Below are 23,211 nucleotides of genomic sequence, written 5' to 3' on the forward strand. Positions count from 1 at the left end.
GCGATTGGATAATTTTTCCTGCTTACTGAGCTGTTTTAATGTTGGTGATACTTGAACTATTGAAATATTGTTGGTGATATTTGAATTACAAAATGTTCATTTCATAGAAAGATTGGTTATTGATCACAGGTTTTTAGAAATGTGTTTCTGTGTCCATACCAGGTGGGCATAATGAATTAAATTATCTGTTGAGAAATTTACAGGATTTTAGCTTAATATACAGTTGTAGAAGAGCTCATTGTTCAAATCTGTAAGACATCCTCCCCCCCCCAATTTGTCATTTTGTCATTCTTTGGGTTAAGAGTAATGCCATATGAATAATATAATGCAGTCTGGTGAAGTTTTAAATACCAGAATATTTGAGCAGAAACAGTAACTCGTGTTGGTTGATTTCCTGTTTATCAGATTTATTATTAGATATTTTACGTGATTTATCTCCAGTTTACACATCATACTCTAAAAGTGGGTGAAAAAACCCAGGCACCTCGAAGAGGTTAGTAACTAGCTTGCGCAGGATCTAGTTCTATAGCTAATAGATGGCAGAGCTGGAATATGACTTTAGGCCTTTCTGATCTCCAAGTGCATTAACGTAATGGAATTCCTCTACTAGGTTACTCTGAAAAGAAGGCCGTCTTTTTTCCAGTCTCTCCCCCCAGCCCCCGCCCCCAAACCATTACGTAGTAGAAGGGTAATCACTGGCATCTGGTAGTCAGACCTCCAGAAAAGTTTTTCATTTTTTTCTTAACTTTGGATTATACTTTCTTACAATCCAAGTAGCAGCAACTATCCTATATCCTTTTGAAGTGAAGTCATTTAGATTATACTTTCTTACAATCCAAGTAGCAGCAACTATCCTATATCCTTTTGAAGTGAAGTCATTGAAATTAATAGACCCCCAGTGTCTTTGTATCACATTGCTCAAGATTTACATTTCCAGGAGAGAGTTTTATCAGTCTAACTTGGATCCTTTGCCTTTTTCTTAGCTGGGGAGTGGAGGACACCTTGATCGATGCTCTCACAAAGACTACATGCAATAAGGGATAGAAGTTTCCTAAAAATAATTGGGTTCTGTTACAGAAAGAAAGGGTTTTTAGGTGGGTAGAAACAATAAGGGAGCATTATACAAAGAAAGATCCTAATCCGAGGACAGCTCCTTGTTAATGTGGTTATTTTATGTTTGGAGATATACCTGGTTATTGATACTCAATATCTGGGCACGTGTTTGAGGAAAAATATTAAGAACAAAAAAGTTAAAAATTTAAAAATTGGGGAAGAGGGTGATTAGTTAGGCTCACATATGTTTATTGCATGTACCATTTGTAATGCAAACTAACCTGGAAGTTTAAATTACAGTATGTCACAGCAATTAATCTGAAGTACACTGAAAATAATGTGTATATGCACTTAATAATATGAGATAGTTTTTAGAAAGTAGGCTCAGTAATGAAGAGCTTGTAAATAAGTGTGGCTAGTATGATCTCATCTACATTTTTTCGTTATAGGAAAATGTTAAAGACTGAAGCCAGTTGCCAGTTTAACTATTATAACTTTTGTTTTAGTTAATTCCCTCTCCTTGCCTCCCCAGCAAACCTTATGTAGTCATGTAAGGATTGGTTCTTCATCTATTCTTTTTTCAATCCATGTCTTACTGCAGAAACTCAAAGCCTTTTTACTTAAAGCCTTCTGAAACCTAGAAACCTATCACTTACAACTCAAAGATACTGGCTTTTAAAATTTTGCCTTTTCAAATTGATTTTAAAAGCCTAAATTTGAAACTCAGAAGCCACAATAATGACTCCTGTTTTCTTTGCTCTGTTTTGTATTTCTTTTCCTGTGGCAATAAATGCCTCACTGAACTGGTAGGAGAAAAATGTGTGGAGAGGACAAGGAAATAGTGTTGGGTAAGGAAACTTCAGTATTTTCTAAAGGCATTCTGGTGCACCTCCACTGCTGTCTTCACAGATAAGTAAATGCAAGCTGTACATGCCTTGAGAAATGGGACGGCCGGGCTAAATAATGTCATTTTGTGTTAATAGAGTGCATTTACTGAGGACAAAGAAAGGGAAACTCAGGGAAGTGTAGCCTGACCACCTTTATTTCATCCCATAAACCTCTTTGTCTTGTAGATTTCCCTTCCAGATATCGGCTTTAGGAAAGCCATATTATAATTTTCTAATTAACCAACGCTTGAAGTATTATTTTAGGAAAGAGAGAGATCTACTTGATGTACATATTCATGTATGTATGTATTTTAATTTGTGCTGCGGCATTACTTACAAGATACATGCTTCATTCATGCATAAGACGAAGTTGAGAGGGGAAGCTGGATAACTTGTACTGTTGCCTATAAACATTTTATTAACACATAAATAATTTGTATTTATCTCATTTTAATATAAGTTAAACTTTATACAAATCTAGGTTGCAGTGAACTATACACAAAGAAATGATACATTAGGAATATTTTAAAATCATTGTTATTGTTAGGGCACATTATACCTTTAAAATTACTCCTAATGTGGGATATGTAGGCACTTCTATGATCCTGTCAGAAATGAATGTTCCCTACGTAGGTTAGAGTAGGATAGAAAACTTTTCCTTTTCTCCTTCTTCATACTACTCAGGTTTCCATGTTTGGCAGAACAAACTATAAAAGAAATATATGAAATGTCATACATACTGAATTGAAAGTTTGAAAAATTTTTTTAAATAGCCAGCTGATTCTTGAATTTTATTTAGCAATCCTTTTGTAATAACAGATTTTATTAATTAATTTTTCCAATACTCCAATATTGATAAATTTATTTTTGTATAAATTTCATGAGTATTAACTCCTTTCACATATTAATTCTTTGGTAGAATTTCTTTGTAAGTTTTCAAGTACACAGTTAAAAGACAATATACAATAAAAGATCATACAGGAAAGCACATAAATGAAAAGTTATACTCATCCTGGTGCAATATTTTATTTGTTGTTTTTATACTACTATTGACTATATTCCCTGTGCTTTCCATCCCCGTGACTTATTTTATTACTGGTGGTTTGTTCCTCTTAATCCCCTTCACTATTTTATCTATTCTCCACCCCCTTCTCCTCTGGCAGTGACCAGTTCTGTATATTTAGGAGTCTGTTTCTGTTTTTTGTTTGCTTTGGGATTTAGATTCTACATATAGGTGAAATCATATGTTACTTCTTTTTCTTTTCTGTCTTTTCTTTCTTTTCTTTCCTTCCTTCCTCTCTTTCTTTCTCTCTCCCTCTCTCTTTCTTTCTCTCTCTCTCTTTCTCTCTCTTTCTTCCACCCTCCCTCCCTCCCCCTCTTCCTTTCTTCCTTCCCTCCCTCCCTCCCTTCCTCCCTCCCTCCTTCCTTCCTTCCCTGACTTATTTCAGTTAGTATAATACCTTCTAGGTCCATCCATGTTGTTGCAAATTACTATTCCATTATGTATAGATACTAAAATTTCTTTATCCATTCATTATACATAATGCTGCAATAAACATAAGAGTGCATTTATTTTTTTCTGATTAGTGTTTTCATTTTCTTTAGGTGAATACCCAGAAGTGAAATTATTGGGTCATATAGTTTTTCTGTTTTTAAGTTTTTGAGGGTCTTTCATACTGTTTTCCATAGTGGCTGCACCAGTTGCATTCCAGCAGTGCGTGAAGGTTCTCTTTTTTTCCACATCCTCACCAACTTGTTATATTTTGTCTCCTTGCTAATAGTCATTCTGACATGAGGTGGTACCTCATTGTGGTTTTGATTTGTGTTTCCCTGATGATGAGTGATGTTGACTTTCCTTTCATGTATCTGTTGGCCATCTGGATGTATTCTTTGGAAAAATGTTGATTTAGGTCCTCTGCCCATGTTTTAATTGGATTTGTGTGTGTGTGTGTGTGTGTTGAGTTCTTTATATAACTTGGATATTAACAACTTATGAGATACATCATTTGCAAATATCTTCTCCCATTCAATGTGTTGCCTTTTCATTTTGTTGATGGTTTCCTTCATGGTGCAAAAGCTTTTCAGTTTGTTGTAGTCCCAGTTGTTTACTTTTGCTTTGGTTTCTTTTGCTTGTGGAGGCAGATCTCAAAAAATATTGCTAAGGCTGATGTCTAAGAGTTTACTCTGTCGGGTTTTTTTTTGTTTTGTTTTGTTTTGTTTCTTTTTTATTGTTTTAGGGGTTTTATGGTTTCTGGTCTCACATTTAGATCCTTAATCCATTTTGAGTTTATTTTTGTGTATGGTGTATGAAAGTGGGCCAGTTTCATTGTTTTGCATATAGCTTTCCAGTATCCCCATTATCATTTGTTGGGAGACTGTCCTTTCCTCTTCGTGTATTCTTGTCTCCTTTGTTGTAGATTATTTGAGCATATAAATGTGGGTTTGTTTTTGGGTCTCTATTCTGTTCCATTGATCTCTTATCTTTATTGTGCCATTATGTTACTATTTTAATTACTATAGCTTTGTAGGATAATTTAAAATCTGGGCTTATGATACTTTCAGCTTTGTTGCTTTCTCAAGTTGCTTTGGCTATTTGTAGTCTTTTGTGGTTCCATACAAATTTTAGGATTTTTTCTACCTCTGTGAAAAATGTTATTGGTATTTATGGTAGGGATTGCTTGTGAATCTGTAGATTGCTTTGGGTAGTATGGACATTTTGACAATATTAAGTCTTCCAATCCATGACCATGGCATATCTTTCCATATATTTGTGTTGTCTCCAATTTCTTTCTTCAGTGTCTTTTGGTTTTCAGAATATGGGTCTTTTACTTCCTTGGTTAAATTTATTCCTAGGGTTTTTTTTTTTTTTAAGATGTAATTGTGAATGGGATTGCTTTCTTAATTTTTTTCTGCTAGTTTTTTATTAGTGTATAGAAATGCAAGAGATTACTCTGTATTGATTTTTTTTTATCCTGCAACTTTATTGAATTCATATATTCTAATAGTTTCTTGGTGGAGTTTTTAGGGTTTTCTCTATATAGTATCATGTCACCTGCAGATAACGACAGTTTTACATCTTCCTTACTGATCTGAATGCCTTTTCTTTTTCTTGTCTGATAGGTCTTCCAGTACTGTGTTGAATAAAAATGGTGAGAGTGGTCTTGTTTCTGATCTTAGTGGAAAAGCTTTTAGCTTTTCACCATTAAGTATGATATTAGCTGTGGTTTTGTCCTATTTAGTCTTCAGTATATTGTAGTATGTTCCCTTTGTACCCACTTTGTTGAGTTTTTATCATAAACAAATGTTGAATTTGTCAAATGCTTTTTCTGCATCTATTGAGATGATCATATGATTTTTATCCATTTTGTTAATGTATATCACATTGATTTATGGATCTTGATCCATCTTTGCATCCCTGGAATAAAGTCTATTTGATCATGGTGAATCATGATTTTGATGTATTTTTGAATTTGGCTTGCTAATATTTTGTTGAGGATTTTTTGCATCTGTGGTCATCAGGGATATTGGTCTATAATTTTCTTGTTTCATAGTATTTTGGTCTGGCTTTGATGTCAGGATAATGTAGACCTCATAGAATGGAAGCACTGAAAGCTTTTCTTCCTTTTCTATTGTTTGGAATAGTTTGAGAAGGATAGGTATTAACTCTTCTTAACTCTTCTTTAAACTGCTCTTTTGCAATTACAAACTTTATTTTTTTAGTATTTAAAATATATTTTAATGAGAACTCATTCTCACTACCTTTAAATGATTTACGTTTTTTAATATGAAATTGCTCTGGCATTAGGTCTTAACTGCTTCCTGATCTATAGGGTTTAGATGCCACCGCACCACTAATTCCCCAGTACTCTTTTTTTTGTTTTTTTAAGATTTTATTTATTTGTCAGCGTGCACAAGCAGGGGGAGTGGTAGGCAGAGGGAGAAGCAGACTCCCTGCTGAGCAAGGATTCCCACGCGGCACTTGATCATAAGACCCTGGGATCATGACCTGAGCCAAAGGCAGACGCTTAACCGCTTAACCGACTGAGCCACCCAGGCGTCCCTCCCCAGTACTCTGGAGGCATGTATTAGACGTGTCCTCCTCTGCTGAACGTCCTTGTGGCAACTTCAGGGGCTTGATTCTTATGAAATGTTTAACCACTTTCAGTTTTGTGTTCACTGAAGGGATATTTGTGTGAACTTGAGTATGTGCTTTTTCTAACCCAACCATCTTTATTATATCTTTTTCCCAATATGGACATTTTTTTTTTTTTAAAGATTTTATTCATTCATTTGAGAGAGAGATAGAGAGAGCACAAGCAGTGGGAGAGGCAGAAAGAGAGAGACCAGGAGACTCCCAGCTGAACAGGGAGCCCAATCCCAGCACCCTGAGATCATGACCGGGGCCCAAGTCAGATGCTTACCCAGCTGAGCCACCCAGGCGCCCCAGCAATTTGGACATCTTTTTGTACTTTTTATTCTGGTAACAATATGCAGCTTATGAGGGTACTGTGGATTCCCCACCATATTTTCAATGATCTGAGGTGAAGGCTGGAACACTTTATCTGGAATTCTTGGGAAATATTTGATGAATGCAACCTGTACAAATGAGAGACTCTGCACCTTTTATCACAGTTTGCAGTCTGCCTGGGGGCCTCTGAAATGTTGAGCCCCAAATCCCTGCCTTGAGTGTGGTGACTGTTGTCTTCAGAGGCTATGAGAAATAGAAAATAGATCCGTGGGTCAAAGGTGTCTTGGAAATGGACAGTTCCCACTTCTGTACTATTAAAAAACGAGGGGAGGCAGAGCAGAGGACAGACCACCAAGTGTGACACTCCACAAGTACAAACTTTAAATTAAAAAAATATGTTAATTGATTTCACATTCAGTATAATGTCTTTCAATTTTCGGTAATAGCCCCTACAATGAGTAAGGAACAGGATAAAAGAGAAATTAAAGCCAGATTGAAATGTCTGCCCTTCTCTTCCTGGGGATTCCACTTAGTTATATATATCGGAGCCAGAGAAATATTCTAATTATTTCTGTCTCAGCAAAAAAATTTTATTTTACTTTCATACCAAAATCTTCCTTGGTTACTATCCAAGCCAATTTGTTAGTAGGAGTCACAAGAATGACCCAGATTTCTTTTTTTTTTTAAGATTATTTATTTATTTATTTATTTATTTGACAGAGAGAGAGACAGCGAGAAAGGGAACACAAGCAGGGGTAGTAGGAGAGGGAGAAGCAGGCCTCCCGCCGAGCAGGGAGCCCGATGTGGGGCTCGATCCCAGGACCTGACCTGAGCCGAAGGCAGACGATTAACCGACTGAGCCACCCAGGCGCCCCTGACCCAGATTTCTTTTAGAAATAATTGACTGTGTTTCTGTGGGTTCCCCCAAAACCAAAAACATCAATCAGTATTTCTCCCTATAATATGCTTTTTTGAAACACTATTGCTCTGTACTTAGAAGCAAATAGGGTTGAAGGGACAGACTGACCTACAAACAGTCTGTTGGGGACACAAACTGCTCTGGCTAAATCCCATGCTAACATGTTCTGTATCGGCCCCAGAAGTTGTAAGGGACACAACCTAAAAGCCCCAAAACACAAAACATTGGTTCACAGGGTCCTCTGGTTTAAAAAGTTTGAATCCTTAATTTCTGGTTTTCAGATATTTTGAATTGTTGCATAGTTTTGTTAGTTAGACGTCAGAGTAGTTTCTGCAGAGTAACTTTTTGAAAATCATTAAAGACAAGACCCGTAGTTAGTGTAAATATCGTTTATTGTGTTGCTGTACCTTTTGCTAAAATGAGTGTCTACTTTTGTACTTCCTGCTTTATGTCTGTTGGAGTAATAAATGCTTCATTTGCTTATCATCTTTATGGTGCAAACAGCTTGACGATTCTTATCATGGGGCTGGTGACGTATTGTGTGGATATATGTTAAGTCGTATAGAAATTTTGCTTTTTATTTTTTTTATTTTCTTTTTATTTTCTTCTATTTTTGAATAGAAGAGTAATAATTAAAATTAGCAGTCCATGTTTGTTTGACTCTACCCAAATAAAGGCAACATGGGGTGGGAGGAGTTGGAAGTTTTCAAAATATATCATGGCAGACTTTTAAAAAACATTTTCTTTCAATTTCAGTCTTAGAGGTGTTGAAAAATAGTGAAAAGAATCCTCTGTACTTCTCACCCGGATTTCTGAAATGTTAACATTTTACCACATTTGGGGGTACCTGGGTGGCTCAGACGGTTAAGTGTCTGCCTTCGGCTCAGGTCATGGTCCTAGGGTCCTGGGATTGAGCCCTGCATTGGGCTCCCTTCTCAGAGGGAAGCCGGCTTCTCCCTCTCCCACTCCTTCTGCTTGTGTTTCCGCTCTCGCTGTGTCTCTCTCTGTCAAATAAATAAATAAAATCTTTAAAAAAAAAAACAAAAAAAAATTTTACCACATTTGTTTAGTCTGTCTCTTAATCTTTCTCTCACTGTTCTATATGCTATTCTCTATATAACATGTACTATTTTGTGTGTGTGTATATATAATACCTAAATGTGTGTGTATACATAAATACTTCAGTTTGTATTTCCTTATGAGTGAACATTCCCTTATATATAGCCATAGTACAATTTTCAGAATCAGAAAATTGATATTGATATGTACCATTGTCTGATCTACAGACTGTTTACAAATTTTCTAGTTATTTTACTCTGTCCTTTAATATAAAAAAAAAAAACCAACCCAGTTTTTTTCCTGGTCCACATTCTCATAATCCAGGAGCACGTGTTACATTTAGTTGTCATGTCTTTTGAGTCTTCTTTAATCTAGAACAGTTTCTCAGTCATTCTTTGTCTTTCATGACTTTGACATTTTTTGAAGAATGTAAGCCATTTATTTTGTAGAATTTCCTTCAATTTGTGTTTGTTTCTCCTTTTAAGATTGACTTTATGCATTTTTGTCCAGAAGTGATGTCATCGTATCAGAAGGTCATAGAGGCTTTTGATATGTGCCTCCAAAAACATTTTTAAAATTGCCAATTTTAATATTATCACATGGAAAGCAGAGTCAGAGATTCTCAAGTTTGTCAAGACATTATAAATACACATTATGTTTGTTCTCCAGTAATTTTTTCCTTAAGAAAATTTATGGCCTTTCAGCCAGCTTTTACCAGGTGGAAATTGCTGAGTAAAATCAGGATAGAGGAAGAGAGAGCTAGTGTAAAAAGTATAAGGTTGTTTTATGTAAAGCAACATGGGCTGTTGCAGGGATTGGGCTTTTAAACCCTCAGCCAAGAATGATAAATTATGCATTCCTGGAGTACCTCTGCCAAAACACTGAGATCAATATACTATTCTTTTAGAAGGTTTATACTTTCCAAGGCAAATATTCAAATGTATCAAATAGGAAGGGAAGAGAGAACCCCGTTCTACCTGGGAGAAGTAAATAGACATTAAGTTTATTAGTACAGTATTCAATGTTACATTGAGTCAGGGACAATGGCCTTTGTATTCTCCTATACTATCTAGAAGAGTGCCGGTAAGTAGAAAATTCCTAGTAAACGTCTTCCGTTGAGTTTGGTTTGTGCTGTAGAGACTTTAGATCAGTGGTTGGGCCAAATGCTGCTCTTCACTGTTTTGTAAATAAAGTATTATTGAAACACAGCCATACCCATTCATATATTATCTATGATTTCTTTTGTGCCACTATGGCAGAGTTGTGTTGTGACTATGGCCTCCAATGCCTAACGTATTTACTTCTGGCTCTTTTGCTGACCTTTCTTTTGGATTACGAACAATTCAGCATTAATTTTTTTTCCTTATAAAGCGCACAGTAAGATGTTTTACCACACTATGTGTAATTTATGGATTTATGCAAATGTAACTGCAAAAAAAATTTTTGAAAGTGGACTTTGCTGGGTTAGAGAGTATCTGTGTATGTAAATTTTGGTAGCTTTGACTTCCTAGAAGGGTTATACCAGTTTATACTTAAACTAATAATTTTGTGGCAAGTCCTCCTTCCCCATAACATTGCCAACTCAGTGCATTAGTCAACTGTTTAATCTTTACCAGTCTGATAGAGAAAAATGATATTGTAGGTTTGATTCGTATTTCTCTTTTTTGTGTTGGATTGAACTTTTTAAATTTAAGAGCCATTTGTGTTGGATTGAACTTTATAAATTTAAGTCTTTTTTGTGAATTGTCTTTCAGTGTCGTTCCTGGTACTTTTAAAGTCTCTTATAAGTATATAGTGAACACCTGTCAAAAGATTTATTTAGTACTAGTGACTAGCTTGATGACAAAGATGACTTAGAGGAGGGTGTGTGAGATGAAATATCAGTGAAAAATTTTCTTACAGGGCAAAAAACAAAAACCCACAACACTACAACTCTAAGTATTATCTTTTCTGCTAGATGAAATTGAATAACATTTTTACCAGATGAAAACAATAATTTTCAATTTATCAATCTTCTGTAAGTCGTTATCTAACTTTTTAGAGTCTATGTCCTAATCAATAGAAAATAATAAATCAAAGTCCTCTTCCTCAGAGCAAAAGATGAGTACTACGCAGGCTTATTTTTGACACTGTAGTATATGTTTGAAAGGACATGCCATGGTCTTTTGCCTTATTACCAAGTTTTGGATAACTTTTCTTGATGTTTTCCCTCCTTTATTTTATTATATTTCAAGTAATACTATTTCTTTTTGAATTACTAGTGAACTATTAAGAAGGTTACATGGTTCACCATTGTCTGTCATAAAACATAGTGTTCTTTTTTGCTTTGTAGGAACTCATTATACAATGACTAATGGAGGCAGCATTAACAGTTCTACACACTTACTGGATCTTTTGGATGAACCAATTCCAGGTGTTGGTACATATGATGATTTCCATACTATTGATTGGGTGCGAGAGAAATGTAAAGACAGAGAAAGGCATAGACGGGTAAGTGTTTTCAGTAATTTTTTAATGTAGTGTATAACTAGATCATTTTAGTAATATATATATATTTTAAAGATTTTATTTGTTTATTTGACAGAGACACAGTGAGAGAGGGAACACAAATGGGGGGTGGGGGAGGGAGAATCAAACTTCTCGCTGAGCAGGGAGCCCAATGCAGGACTCGATCCCAGGACCCTGGGATCATGACCTGAGCTGAAGGCAGATGCTTAATGACTGAGCCACCCAGGCGCCCTTTAATAATATATTTTTGCCAATGATCTCAGGCTGCCAAAATATATATTATGCATTAAAGTACATTTAGGAAATTTCTACATTTTATAAGCAATGCATGTTTTTTTCTCTCTATATGTAATTTTTTTTAAAAAGTTTATTTATACCCCTGGAAAGAACTTGAGGTAACTTAAAATCAAGGAAGTATAATAAGACAAAAAAGGAAGGACTGGGAAAACACAGCACATGAGTTGTGGAGGAAGATTGAGGTATAGAAGTCAGCATGATTTTTGTCTTTGAGCAGCACAGCAGCTACAGTAAAAGAGGAAACTTGTTATATAATTATTATTACAGAAGAACCATATTGGAGAGAGAGTTTTGTGGGATTTTACTGTTTTCTTTTATTTCCTTTCTCAGTTTTAAATGCTGAGATTTCTCAAATTGAGTCCTGTAAAGGGCATATTAAGTGTTGTAATGAATCACTAATAAAAAAAAGAATTACTTATATTGCAATAATATTTCCAACGGTTTTTATAGAAAATGTATATTTCAGATACATCTTGGGCTAAAGAGTTGGGCTAAAATTTCTTCAGAAATAAACTGTTCCATTTGTAACATCAAAAAAAAGAAATAGATAAATAAATTTCTGCTAAATTAAAAAAATAAAAAATAAAAATTTTAAAGTTATATCAGTATTTTATCCATTAAATAAAAAACGTTTAAAAAAAGAATGGCTTTTACTAAAAAGTACAACTTGTGGGTTGTGACTTACTGATGTAATCCTAAAATAAATTAAAAAAAAAAACTCTCTTTGAAAAAATAAAATTCCAACTTCTAAAAGGTCATTATAACTTTAAGGTCTGAAATTTACTTATAAATGAAAATAACTGCTTGTACAAATTAGTTAAAAGCTTTCATATTAATGTATACATGTATAGTAAAGTTGAAATTAGAATGAGATTATTTTGTTTATGACAAGTATAACCTCTGAGATTCATCAGTCAAGATTTACTTTTTTTGGAAGACACAATACAATCCAGTGGTGATTTTCAAAATTTTTCATCTCAGAACACTTATTTTATTTTATTTTATTTTATCATCTGAGAACGCTTTTTTTAGAATTATTTTTTTAATTTAAATTCAGTTCATTAGCATATAATGTATTATTAGTTTCAGGTGGAGCTCAGTGATTCATCAGTTGTATATAACACGCAGTGCTCATCGCATCGCGTGCCCTCCTTAATGCCCCTCACCCTGCTGTTCCATCCCCCGTCCCCTCCCCTCCAGCAGCCCTCAGTTTGTTTCCTGTGGTTAAGAGTCTCTTATGGTTTGTCTCCCTCTCTGATGTCATCTTGTTTTATTTTCCCTCCCTTCCTCTGTGCTCTTCTGTTTTGTTTCTTAAATTCCACATATGAGTGAAACCATAGGATAATTGTCTTTTTCTGATTGACTTATTTTGCTCAGCATAATACCCTCTAGTTCTATCCATGTCGTTGCAAATGGCAAGATTTCATTTTTTGATGGCTGAGTAATAATCCTTTGTATATATATATACCACATCCTCTTTATCCATTCATCAAGAACACTATTAAACTCTAAACTCTAAAGAGTTATTGAGGATGCCTAGGGAACTTAGTTTATGTGGTTATATTAATTGATATTTATCATATTCCATGCAAAACCTGAGAAATTTAAAAGATGTTGATTTAAAAGTATAACAAAACCCCATTACACATAACATCAAAACATACTTTTATGAAAACAAAACAAACATATTTTTATATTATATGTATTATAAATACAGATTTCCAGTATTTAAAGACTTTTTCTAAAGAGATCAGGGTTGATACTAACAAGTTTGATTTTTGTTAATATGGTATAATGAAATTGTCATCCTTATAAGGATCCTTATAAGATTTAAGGAATCTGTCATCGTTACAGTGATATATGTTCCATTTTTATAAATCTCATTATTATTGGTTTAATAAAAGACTGCTGGATTCTAATATCTGCTTCTGCATTCAGTCTGTTGTGATATGTTATTTGGGTTGAAGTATATGAAGAAAATCCAACCTCATATAGATGGCAGGTTGGAAAAGCTAGGACTATTTTAATAACCTTTTTATATCATTGTGGGTAGTCTTAGATACTGTACCAAAGTGACAACTGGTAGTTTCTTAAAGATTAGTTGCCAGTGGGTAATCTGAAACTATACCAATGAACTTTTTGTCTTTTGTTATATTAAAATCTGTTAGTTCACCTTCAATTCTAATGAATAATTTTGTCATGTCATGCAATGATCATTTGGAAAATATTCACTGATTTATGCAGTTCTTTCAAGTGTTGACACTTTTAATTATACAATATAAAAAAATCACATCTGTTAATATCAACCCTGATCTCTTTAGAAAAGTCTTTAAGTAGTTGGAATCTGTCATCCTTATAGTGATAGATACAAGTTTTCCAAAATTCTTGTTTTACTTGAAAGCTCAAATTCTGTTATTAGAAACAAATACACATTTATTTCACTTGAAATGACAGACTTCCTTGGTTTGTTTTTGGGAAGATGCCTGTCAGATTCCCAAGTCTGAAAAACCATAGTTTGGTGTCTTTCTTTCTTTCTTTCTTTTTTTTTTTAAATTTTTAAATTTTTAAATTTTATTATGTTAATCACCATACATTACATCATTAGTTTTTGATGTAGTGTTCCATGATTCATTGTTTGCGTATAACACCCAGTACTCCATTCAGTACGTGCCCTCTTTAATACCCATCACCAGACTAACCCATCCCCCCACCCCCCTCCCCTCTAGAACCCTCAGTTTGTTTCTCAGAGTCCATAGTCTCTCATGGTACGTCTCCCCCACCGATTTCCCCCCCTTCATTTCTACCTTCCTACTATCTTCTTTTTTTTTAAACATATAATGTATTATTTGTTTCAGAGGTACAGGTCTATGATTCAACAGTCTTACACAATTCACAGCACTCACCATAGCACATACCCTCCCCAATGTCTGTCACCCAGCCACCCCATCCCTCCTGCACCCTCCACCACTCCAGCAACCCTCAGTTTGTTTCCCGAGATTAAGAATTCCTCATATCAGTGAGATCATATGATACATGTCTTTCTCTGATTGACTTATTTTGCTCAGCATAATACCCTCCATTTCCATCTACATCGTTGCAAATGGCAAGATTTCATTCCTTTTGATGGCTGCATAATATTCCATTGTGTAAATATATCACATCTTCTTTATCCATTCATCTGTCAGTGGACATCTTGGCTCTTTCCACAGTTTGGCTATTGTGGACATTGCTGCTATAAACATCGGGGTGCACGTACTGCTTCAGATCCCTACATTTTATCTTTGGGGTAAATACCCAGTAGTGCAATTGCTGGGTTGTAGGGTAGCTCTATTTTCAACTTTTTGAGGAACTTCTATACTGTTTTCTAGAGTGGCTGCACCAGCTTGCATTCCCACCAACAGTGTAAGAGGGTTCCCCTTTCTCCGCATCCCCGCCAACATCTATCGTTTCCTGACTTGTTAATTTTAGCCATTCTGACTGGTGTGAGGTGTTATCTCATTGAGGTTTTGATTTGGATTTCCCTCATGCTGAGCGATGTTGAGCACTTTTTCATGTGTCTCCTGGCCGTTTGGAATGTCTTCTTTGGAAAATTATCTGTTCATGTCTTCTGCCCATTTCTTGATTATGTTTAAAAAAAGAAGATAGTAGGAAGGGAAAAAATGAAGGGGGCGGAAATCGGAGGGGGAGACGAACCATGAGAGACGATGGACTCAGAAACAAACTGAGGGTTCTAGAGGGGAGGGGGGTGGGGGGATGGGTTAGCCTGGTGATGGGTATTGAAGAGGGCATGTACTGAAGGGAGCACTGGATGTTATACACAAACAATGAATCATGGAACCCTACATCAAAAACTAATGATGTAATATATGGTGATTAACATAATAAAAAAAGGAGAAAAAAATAAAAGTACATTCTTACTAAGAGAGGAAGAGTTGCCTTCTTGTGTCTTAGTTGAGTGAGATCTGGAAATCAAATCTGTTCCTGTCCTGCTAGAGGACACTTCTGCCTTACACCGTGATAGAAGAGAGCTTCTGGACCCTACAAATGGGATTAGAGCTCTCCATAACTGCATATTTACAGGCCTACAAATTTTGGCAGGCCCTTTATTCACATGACTATTCTATACTGTATTTATGAGCATGTTATTATGGGCACTGTTATTAACCGGCCTTATCTTTTAAAGAATATTATAATCCACTTAATTGCTAGGACCAGAAAATGGTCAGGGAATGACAGACATTTCAAGCCATAATGTCTTATTTCTGTTAATATAAAAGTTATGTATCAGCTAAATTTGATTCAGTTTAAAACAGTATAGGCCAGACTCTGTGTGGTTTGTGGACCCCTTGCTCTAAAATCCTGAGGTTTTTGTTAAAAATGCAGATCTCTGGGTAAATGTTTATCATCTGGTTTACAAGTATAACAACTGTCTGACATAGTGATTCTGCCCCAAGCTCACCTTTCCCATGATTTAGTTTATAGATTACTGTCTCGTGTATAGTAACTGAAAAAAACTGTTAGATTCTAGAATTGTGGCTTTTGTTCATGGTTTGAAAAATGAAGCATAAACATTTCTAATTTCAGATCAACAGCAAAAAGAAAGAATCAGCATGGGAAATGACAAAAAGCTTATATGATGCATGGTCAGGATGGCTAGTAGTAACACTAACAGGATTGGCATCAGGTAAAGAAAAATTTTAATGTAATCCTTTTTTGGTTAACAGAAAAATAAATCGTTCTCCACTCCTTCCCACAATGTTTTTTTCAGGTCCTGTTGGATTTTTAAAAGTATTTATTTTGTTTCCTTCAAGAAATCTTAAATATAAGACTAGGAGGCAGGAAGCTTCAGAGTCTAGTCTTGGCTCTGTCACTTTAAGTGTCTATGCAGTTTGGTTGATCTTTCTGGGTTCAGTTTCTGTGTCTGTAAAATACGTGGTTTGATCCAGAAAACAATAAAGTATCTTGTAATATTAACATCATAATAAGTAGCTACTGTTTACTGAGTGCTTCATGCACTGCCTTATGTATGTAAACTGCATGGCAGTCCTGTGGTATAAGTACTGCGGTTACCACCATTTTACAGATGAGGTGCCTGAAGCACAGAGAGAGGTTTAGTAACTTGACTAAGGTCATGTAGCTTGTAAGTGGCCAGGCAAAGATTTACATTTAGGCAGTTCTGCTCAAGAGTCTGCATTTCAACTACCATGCTATCGAGTGCCCACAATGTGCCTATGTGTGAGATTTTAAGAAATAGGAGTTGAAGATCTGAACACAAACTTTAAGGACTGTTTTAATGACTTTCAGCTTCCACCATGGAAGATTATGTCTAGAAGAACATGAGGAAAATTAAAATGTATGTGGTGAATAGAGGGAAGTACTGATACCTCTAATTGACGTGCACAAGAATTTTGTGACCCCTGTGTATGTGACCTATTGATCTTTTTATATGATGAGAAGGTCCTAGATTTTGACCATAAATTTTGTATATTTTTTGTATTCTGTCATTAAAATGATCCTGGCATGTTTAATTTTCTGTTATTTAAGGAGAAAACTGAAAGTCTGTCACAGTAATTCATTAATGCTATGAGTTTCACTATTTCTAATGGACATTAAATTTTAATGATATTGATCTCATTTGCATATTTATTAAGTTTCAGATTGAAACATAATAGTAAAAACTTTGACTTTAATAACCTGATTTGTGAACCTCCTGCTAGATAGCTGTCTTTTAAAGATATTTTAGTGTCTTTAAACACCTTTATTACAAATCACAATTAATTTAAATGATGTATTTAGTTTTAATTTCAAACAGAGTAGCCATTTTATATTAAAGAGTGGCTATCTATACTTTTTTAGAAGTAATATAAACTTACTTATACCTAAGACTTAAAAATCTTAAATTTATATAATATTCCCTATGTGACCCTTTATGTATAGGGAGTCTGCAGCTTTTTTGACCCTCTTAACTTGATAGTTCTTAACACTCCAAAAATGGATTTACTTTTTTTTTTTTTTTTTTTTTTTTTTTTACTACCGTCAACATGTTTTTACAGGGGCACTGGCTGGACTAATAGACATTGCTGCTGACTGGATGACTGATCTAAAGGAGGGCATTTGCCTTAGTGCATTGTGGTACAACCATGAACAGTGTTGTTGGGGATCTAATGAAACAACATTTGAAGAGAGGGATAAATGTCCACAGTGGAAAACATGGGCAGAATTAATCATAGGTCAAGCGGAAGTAAGTCTTGCTGGGTCTGAAGATGAATTAGTAATTGTTATGGCTAAATAAATCTCCATTTAATTATAGAATTAATCACATATTAGATGATTGTAACTGCATTAAAAGAAAAAAAGAAATGTAATAGGATAGATTGGAAAATAGAAGAATACCTTGCAGCAAGTAAAATGTAAAGTTTCAAGAAGCTCTATTAATTAAGTACATAGTCACATTCAAGTCTATTCAATTATGACATTAAATATATTTCTTACTGTAGAAAAGAAGTGCAGTAGGATCTGTATAATCACAAAGTTAATAGGAAGTCATGTTATTAAAACTGCCTAACATATTGTCGGGAAGTATAAATTATCAAAAAGTTTAGTAAAATAAGCCTTGTAACGAGATATCTTGAAGAAATCCATATATTTTTCTTTGTAGCATTATACTATTTAAATGATTACTGTTCTTGACATTCTGTAATGAAGAACATTGTAAAAATTAGAATGTTATATAATATATATAGTTACATGGTCATAAGGATATGTTTTAAAAATTTTGTTAAAGCTGAATTTTTGAGCTAAAAAGAATATATTTGCTGATAACATGGGCAGTATGCTGTTTCTCACTTGATCTTCAGAACTGCAGAGGAATGAGATCTAAATGCAAATACAATTTCGTCTTCAACTATTTCCAAAATGTGTTTTGTGGATAGGCAGAGGTTAAAGTGTAGCAGATTTTTGGCAACCAGACTTTAGGTATCAAGAAAAAGCTAGGAAAACATTAAACAGATTAAGACTCCTTGTATATATGAATATGTTTTTTGATTTTACTTAAGTATTTTGTTCATATAAAGCTTTAACTATTGTGGAAGTAAACCAGGAAACTTACGAGTTTCACACAAGTTTCTTATGTGGCAAGCACTTGCATTTGGGGTGCACTATACATTAAATTCATACTATACGATTTGCCTTTTAGGGTCCTGGTTCTTACATCATGAATTACATAATGTACATCTTCTGGGCCTTGAGTTTTGCCTTTCTTGCCGTTTCCCTGGTAAAAGTATTTGCTCCATATGCCTGTGGCTCTGGAATTCCAGAGGTAAGCCATGCAATGTTTTAGTATCATTTAAACATTTGGTAATTGTGATGATGTTGATCTTTTTGCCTTTAGGGGGGAAAAAGTAGTTGTTTTTCTGGGGAAATTGTAATGTAAAAAAGAAAATTTTAAAAATGTAAGTTGATTGTAGATATCACAAGAAATTCTTCCCCATAGTCATTTCATCATTAACTGTGGAGGTTGATTTTTTTTTTCCACCACTAATTTAGCACGTGAGTAAACAAATATCAGAAAACTCAGTTATAAAGCTGGAAAAGTATTATGTGGCCTAAAGTTCTTTGATGGATTAGTTGATGTTTTGCTGCTATGAACCTGATTTGAATATATTTACTCTTTTTATATGACTATTTTTTAATTAAATAAGTTAATATTTCTTGAATTTGGCAGATAATATTTATAACAATTTTGTACTTTAAATAAACATTTGACCACAGTGAGGCAATAGTATAAACTTTTGGGTTTTATTTTTTATCAACGGTAATTTAAGGAATATACTCAGAATTGAATGGTGTAATTTAAAGAATATACTTAGGATTGAATGGTGTGATGGGAATTCATTTCTTTCCCCTCTTAATTTTTCTGTCTTACCAGCTTTTTCTAATGCATTTCCTTTTGAAACTTAATTTTAGTGATTTTTAAAGTTTTGTTAATTATGTCTTCAATAAGGGGCAATATCATGCAGCATTTAGCTGTTGTCACTTATCCTTCTTAATATATAGGAAAATATTACACATAATGGCAGCACTCTGAGAAGACAAAATATCCTAATTTCTGACACAGAATATCTGAATGTATTTAACTATATTTCTACAACAGAAATATTCAAATTTACCTTTTCCTTATTATGTAATTACAACCCTTGTTATTAAGGTCTGTATTCCTTTTAACATGGCCTTATATTCTAGTTTTGTTCATGAGATAGGGTTCCTTCAATCCTTGCTTGAGAAGAGAATTAGAATATGATATAGATTTATTATGTAGCGTAATAGTTAAAGCTTTTGAAAAATTGTGAATTGTTCCATGGTTCACCAAAAATATTTGCAGGGTGGTTTTGTGAGTAAAACAAGAGAGTAATTTAAATTAGTTAAATTTTCCTGTTTCTTAAAGGAAATTAGCTATCTTAATCTTTTCTTTGTAGATTAAAACTATTTTAAGTGGATTCATCATCAGAGGTTACTTGGGAAAGTGGACTTTAATGATTAAAACCATCACATTAGTACTGGCTGTGGCATCAGGTTTGAGTTTAGGAAAAGAAGGTCCTCTGGTACATGTTGCCTGTTGCTGTGGAAATATTTTTTCCTACCTCTTTCCAAAGTATAGCACAAATGAAGCTAAAAAAAGGGAGGTAAGTATCTTTGTGGTTTATTTGACAGATAAATATTACATAGACTTAGTGAGAATTTTCTAGTGTAAAGATCGTGTTTTAACTCTTTACTTTTTGGATAAATTCTGTATTCAGATTCAAATGTGAGAATTGTTTGCTTCTTCCCCCTTTTTGATTATCTCTAATATCTTTCTAGAATCTATCCCCAGTGCTGCTCAGTTACTCCGGTATTTTAGAGAAGTTTTGGTAGACTACCTGGTCCATTGGTTTCAGTTGAATTTCACAAAGCTCTTTCCATTTGTTTTTGCTTTGCCTTACACCTTTCTTCCTCTGAAGTTTTTCCCAAATGTAACATTATTTTTCCTCTGATTTCTCACCATCAGTATTTTTCCAGGGTTGGGAAGTCTTAACAGCTGTGTTTTCCTCTGGAGGAAGTGTCTAATGCCCCCGAGAGAGGTGTGTCATCTGCAGAGAGCTATCTGGCACCATGAAGATGTTCTGAGGGCCTTTAGGACCTCCTGAGGTTTAAATCAGAGATTCATAACTAAAGGGAATATAGGAATTCCTCTTTATTCAGCTGTTTAGGAACATTTATTTCCTTGATCTTTTTTTTTTTTTTTTTAGGCCAGCCCAAGATCTTTTAGGAGGGCTTTAAACTTTATTTATTATGGAGTTCCCTAATGTTTGTACATTGCTATGGATATTTTCTAGAAGAAAAATGGGCTCCTGAGACCTTTTGTATTAGCTCTACACTTTGGGAGCCCAATCCCTTCTTGTTTTCCCAATCTAATCTGTAGGCCAAGGTGGTACAGAGCGCTTTGCGTTTTCAAGATACCATATTTTTATATAATTAAATATTGAGAACTCAGAGGTCTCTGACCCTAGCACAGGACTTTTCATCCTGTTGTTTTTAATACTATAACAAAAAAGTAGAATATTTTTATCAAGCTATTTGATTCTTCAATTGAAATGATTTCTCTTTCATTTAGTGTTAGTACTAAAACATTGTTCGTACATTGGCAGTAGTCTGAAAGAGGAACACTTCAGACCGTCATAGTTCCACCTCTGAATGATAATTGTGATTCTAGTACTATGCTCTAACTCGAATAGCTAACATTATTGATTACTTATTATGTATCTGGTTCTGTGACAAGTCCTTTCATTTTAAAATTTAAATCCACAATAATCTTATTAACTTGGCACTATTGTCCCCATTTATAGATAGGAAATTAGGGCATAGAGCTGCTAACTTGTCCAAGATTATGTAGCAGAGTGTCAGAGTATGGATTAAAATTTATTTTTCTCTGACTCCAAAGTCTGTACTCCTTACTACTACTACTATTTCTGTGACTGTGGATATGTGTGTATGTTAAAAACAAAACAAAACATAACCTAAAACTATGTTGTAGCAGAGCAAATTAGGGCTAAAATGGAGCTATAGCATTTGTCTCTCCAGTGCAATTCCTTTACTTGCTATTGTACCTTGACATTTGGGGGTAAGATTTTTATTTTTATTTATTCATTTTAAGTGCAAAATGTAATTTATTAGAAAATGCCATAGAAATTAAATTCACTTAAATTTTAAGATATACACTGTGATGATTAGTAATGTTTATGACATTAACTTTGTTCACCTTAGTATATAATGGCTAGAGTTTACTTGTTGAAAACATGAAGGCCTCATATTTTGGCTTTCTTCTATGTTCACTTCCTTGACATTTTTAATTAAATGATTCCTTGATACTTATAAAACATTAAAATGTGTGTGTGAGTTATAAGTACTGGGTGTTAGCTTGATGTAAAATTCTATTATATTAAATGTACAGAGAATTCAGTTAAATGTGTTGTCTCCAATCCTGTTAGTGGGAAAAAACAAAATCATTAAATTTGCTGTCCTCCCCCATATAAGCAGAGTCTGCATTCTGAAAGCCAGGTACAATTTACTTATTTTTTTTTAATTATTTATTTGAGAAAGAGAGAGAACAAGAGAGCAGGGGTGGGAGCAGAGGGAGAGGGAGAGAGAAACACAAGCAGGCTCCTCGCTGAGAGTGGAGCCCAACTTGGGGACCCATCTCACAACCGTGAGATCAGACCTGAGCCAAAACCAAGAATTGGATGCTTAACCAACTGCACCACCCAGGCGCCCCTAGCCAAGTACAATTTAATTAAAATAAGTATTGCTTATTTTTAATTTGCCAAACAGCAGCCTGATAATGGAGATCATGGTCTTAATTATATATAATTTAATTTTGATTATTTCCAGTTTCTTTTTCATAAATGTAAAACTTGACCATTTGGGGAAATGCTTTGGTACCCTCAGATATTTACTGGAATGAAATAGTGAAGGGAATAAAGACTCTTAGAAAAGTAATTACAATATAAATGTCCAATGAATGTGTATGTGTAGTTGGCTTCACACTGGTGGGAAGTGGGCAATGTCCAAGTGACAGACTGGGGAGGTGGAGAGAGAATCTGTAAGAACGTTTGTGGATATTTTTGTCATCTTTAACTTTATTGTAGGGTTCCAGTTTGGAAAGACTGCCTCATAAGGGGGTAGCCATTGTTTTTGCTTTAGAATGAGGCTTTCCAAATTGGCAGTAGCGATATTTTCAGAGGATTTAGAGTAGTGAAAATAAGGTAACTCAATAGGTTTTAAGTTCTCTAGATATTTTACTACGATTTAGACAACAGTAATTATTAGGGGCACCTGGCTGGCTCAGTCAGTAGAGCATGCAGCTCTTGATCTCAGGGTCATGAGTTCAAGCCCCACATTGGGCATAGAGCTTGCATAGAAAACATTAATTATTAATGGTGAAGCAGTTGACTCTAAAATCTGAAGAAATTATATCCTTGGGCACCTGGGTGGCTCAGTTGGTTAACCGTCTACCTTCAGCTCAGGTCATGATCCCAGGGTCCTGGGATTGAGTCCCGCATCGGGCTCCTTGCTCAGTGGGGAGTCTGCCTCTCCCTCTAATCCTCCCCCCTGCTCATGATCTCTCTCTCTCACTCTCTCTTAAATAAATAAATGAATGAATAAATTATTAAAAAAAAATAAACTACTCTCCCCCTAAACCCCAGTTACTGTTCTCTCTACTGGTCTTCCCAAACATCTTGATAATTGTGTATATTCATTGCCTTTTTCTTCTTTGCATTCTATTTACATTAGTGTATTTTGCACAAATGTTTTTTAATTGAATATCGAATATGTGAATGACCTTTCAGTTAAAGCAGAAGAGAAAAAATATCTTTTTAGAGGAAATAAATAATGGCCTCTGCTTGGGGAGATGGGGTAGACATGTGAGTTAACTTCAGGAGAGGCATTTCAAAAATTCAGGCAACATGAAGAATTTTTATTTGGTA

General features: G+C 34.6%; 1 protein-coding gene and 1 pseudogene across 5 annotated transcripts in view; one reads left to right on the forward strand and one right to left on the reverse strand.

The window, feature by feature from the left end:
- Positions 1-23,211, forward strand: part of CLCN3 (chloride voltage-gated channel 3) — a 91,550-nt gene that overhangs the window by 45,850 nt on the left and 22,489 nt on the right. For all 5 annotated transcript variants that reach the window (XM_027598101.2, XM_027598103.2, XM_027598102.2 and 2 more), the window contains 5 exons: positions 10,719-10,876; positions 15,776-15,875; positions 17,245-17,432; positions 18,387-18,509; positions 19,666-19,872. In XM_027598101.2, the coding sequence (XP_027453902.1) occupies positions 10,719-10,876; positions 15,776-15,875; positions 17,245-17,432; positions 18,387-18,509; positions 19,666-19,872 (776 nt within the window). The remainder of the gene's footprint in view (positions 1-10,718; positions 10,877-15,775; positions 15,876-17,244; positions 17,433-18,386; positions 18,510-19,665; positions 19,873-23,211) is intronic.
- LOC113924463 lies at positions 5,742-8,154 on the reverse strand (annotated as a pseudogene).

This window comes from Zalophus californianus, chromosome 2, assembly GCF_009762305.2.
Source record: "Zalophus californianus isolate mZalCal1 chromosome 2, mZalCal1.pri.v2, whole genome shotgun sequence".
In the NCBI taxonomy this organism is placed as follows: domain Eukaryota; kingdom Metazoa; phylum Chordata; class Mammalia; order Carnivora; family Otariidae; genus Zalophus; species Zalophus californianus.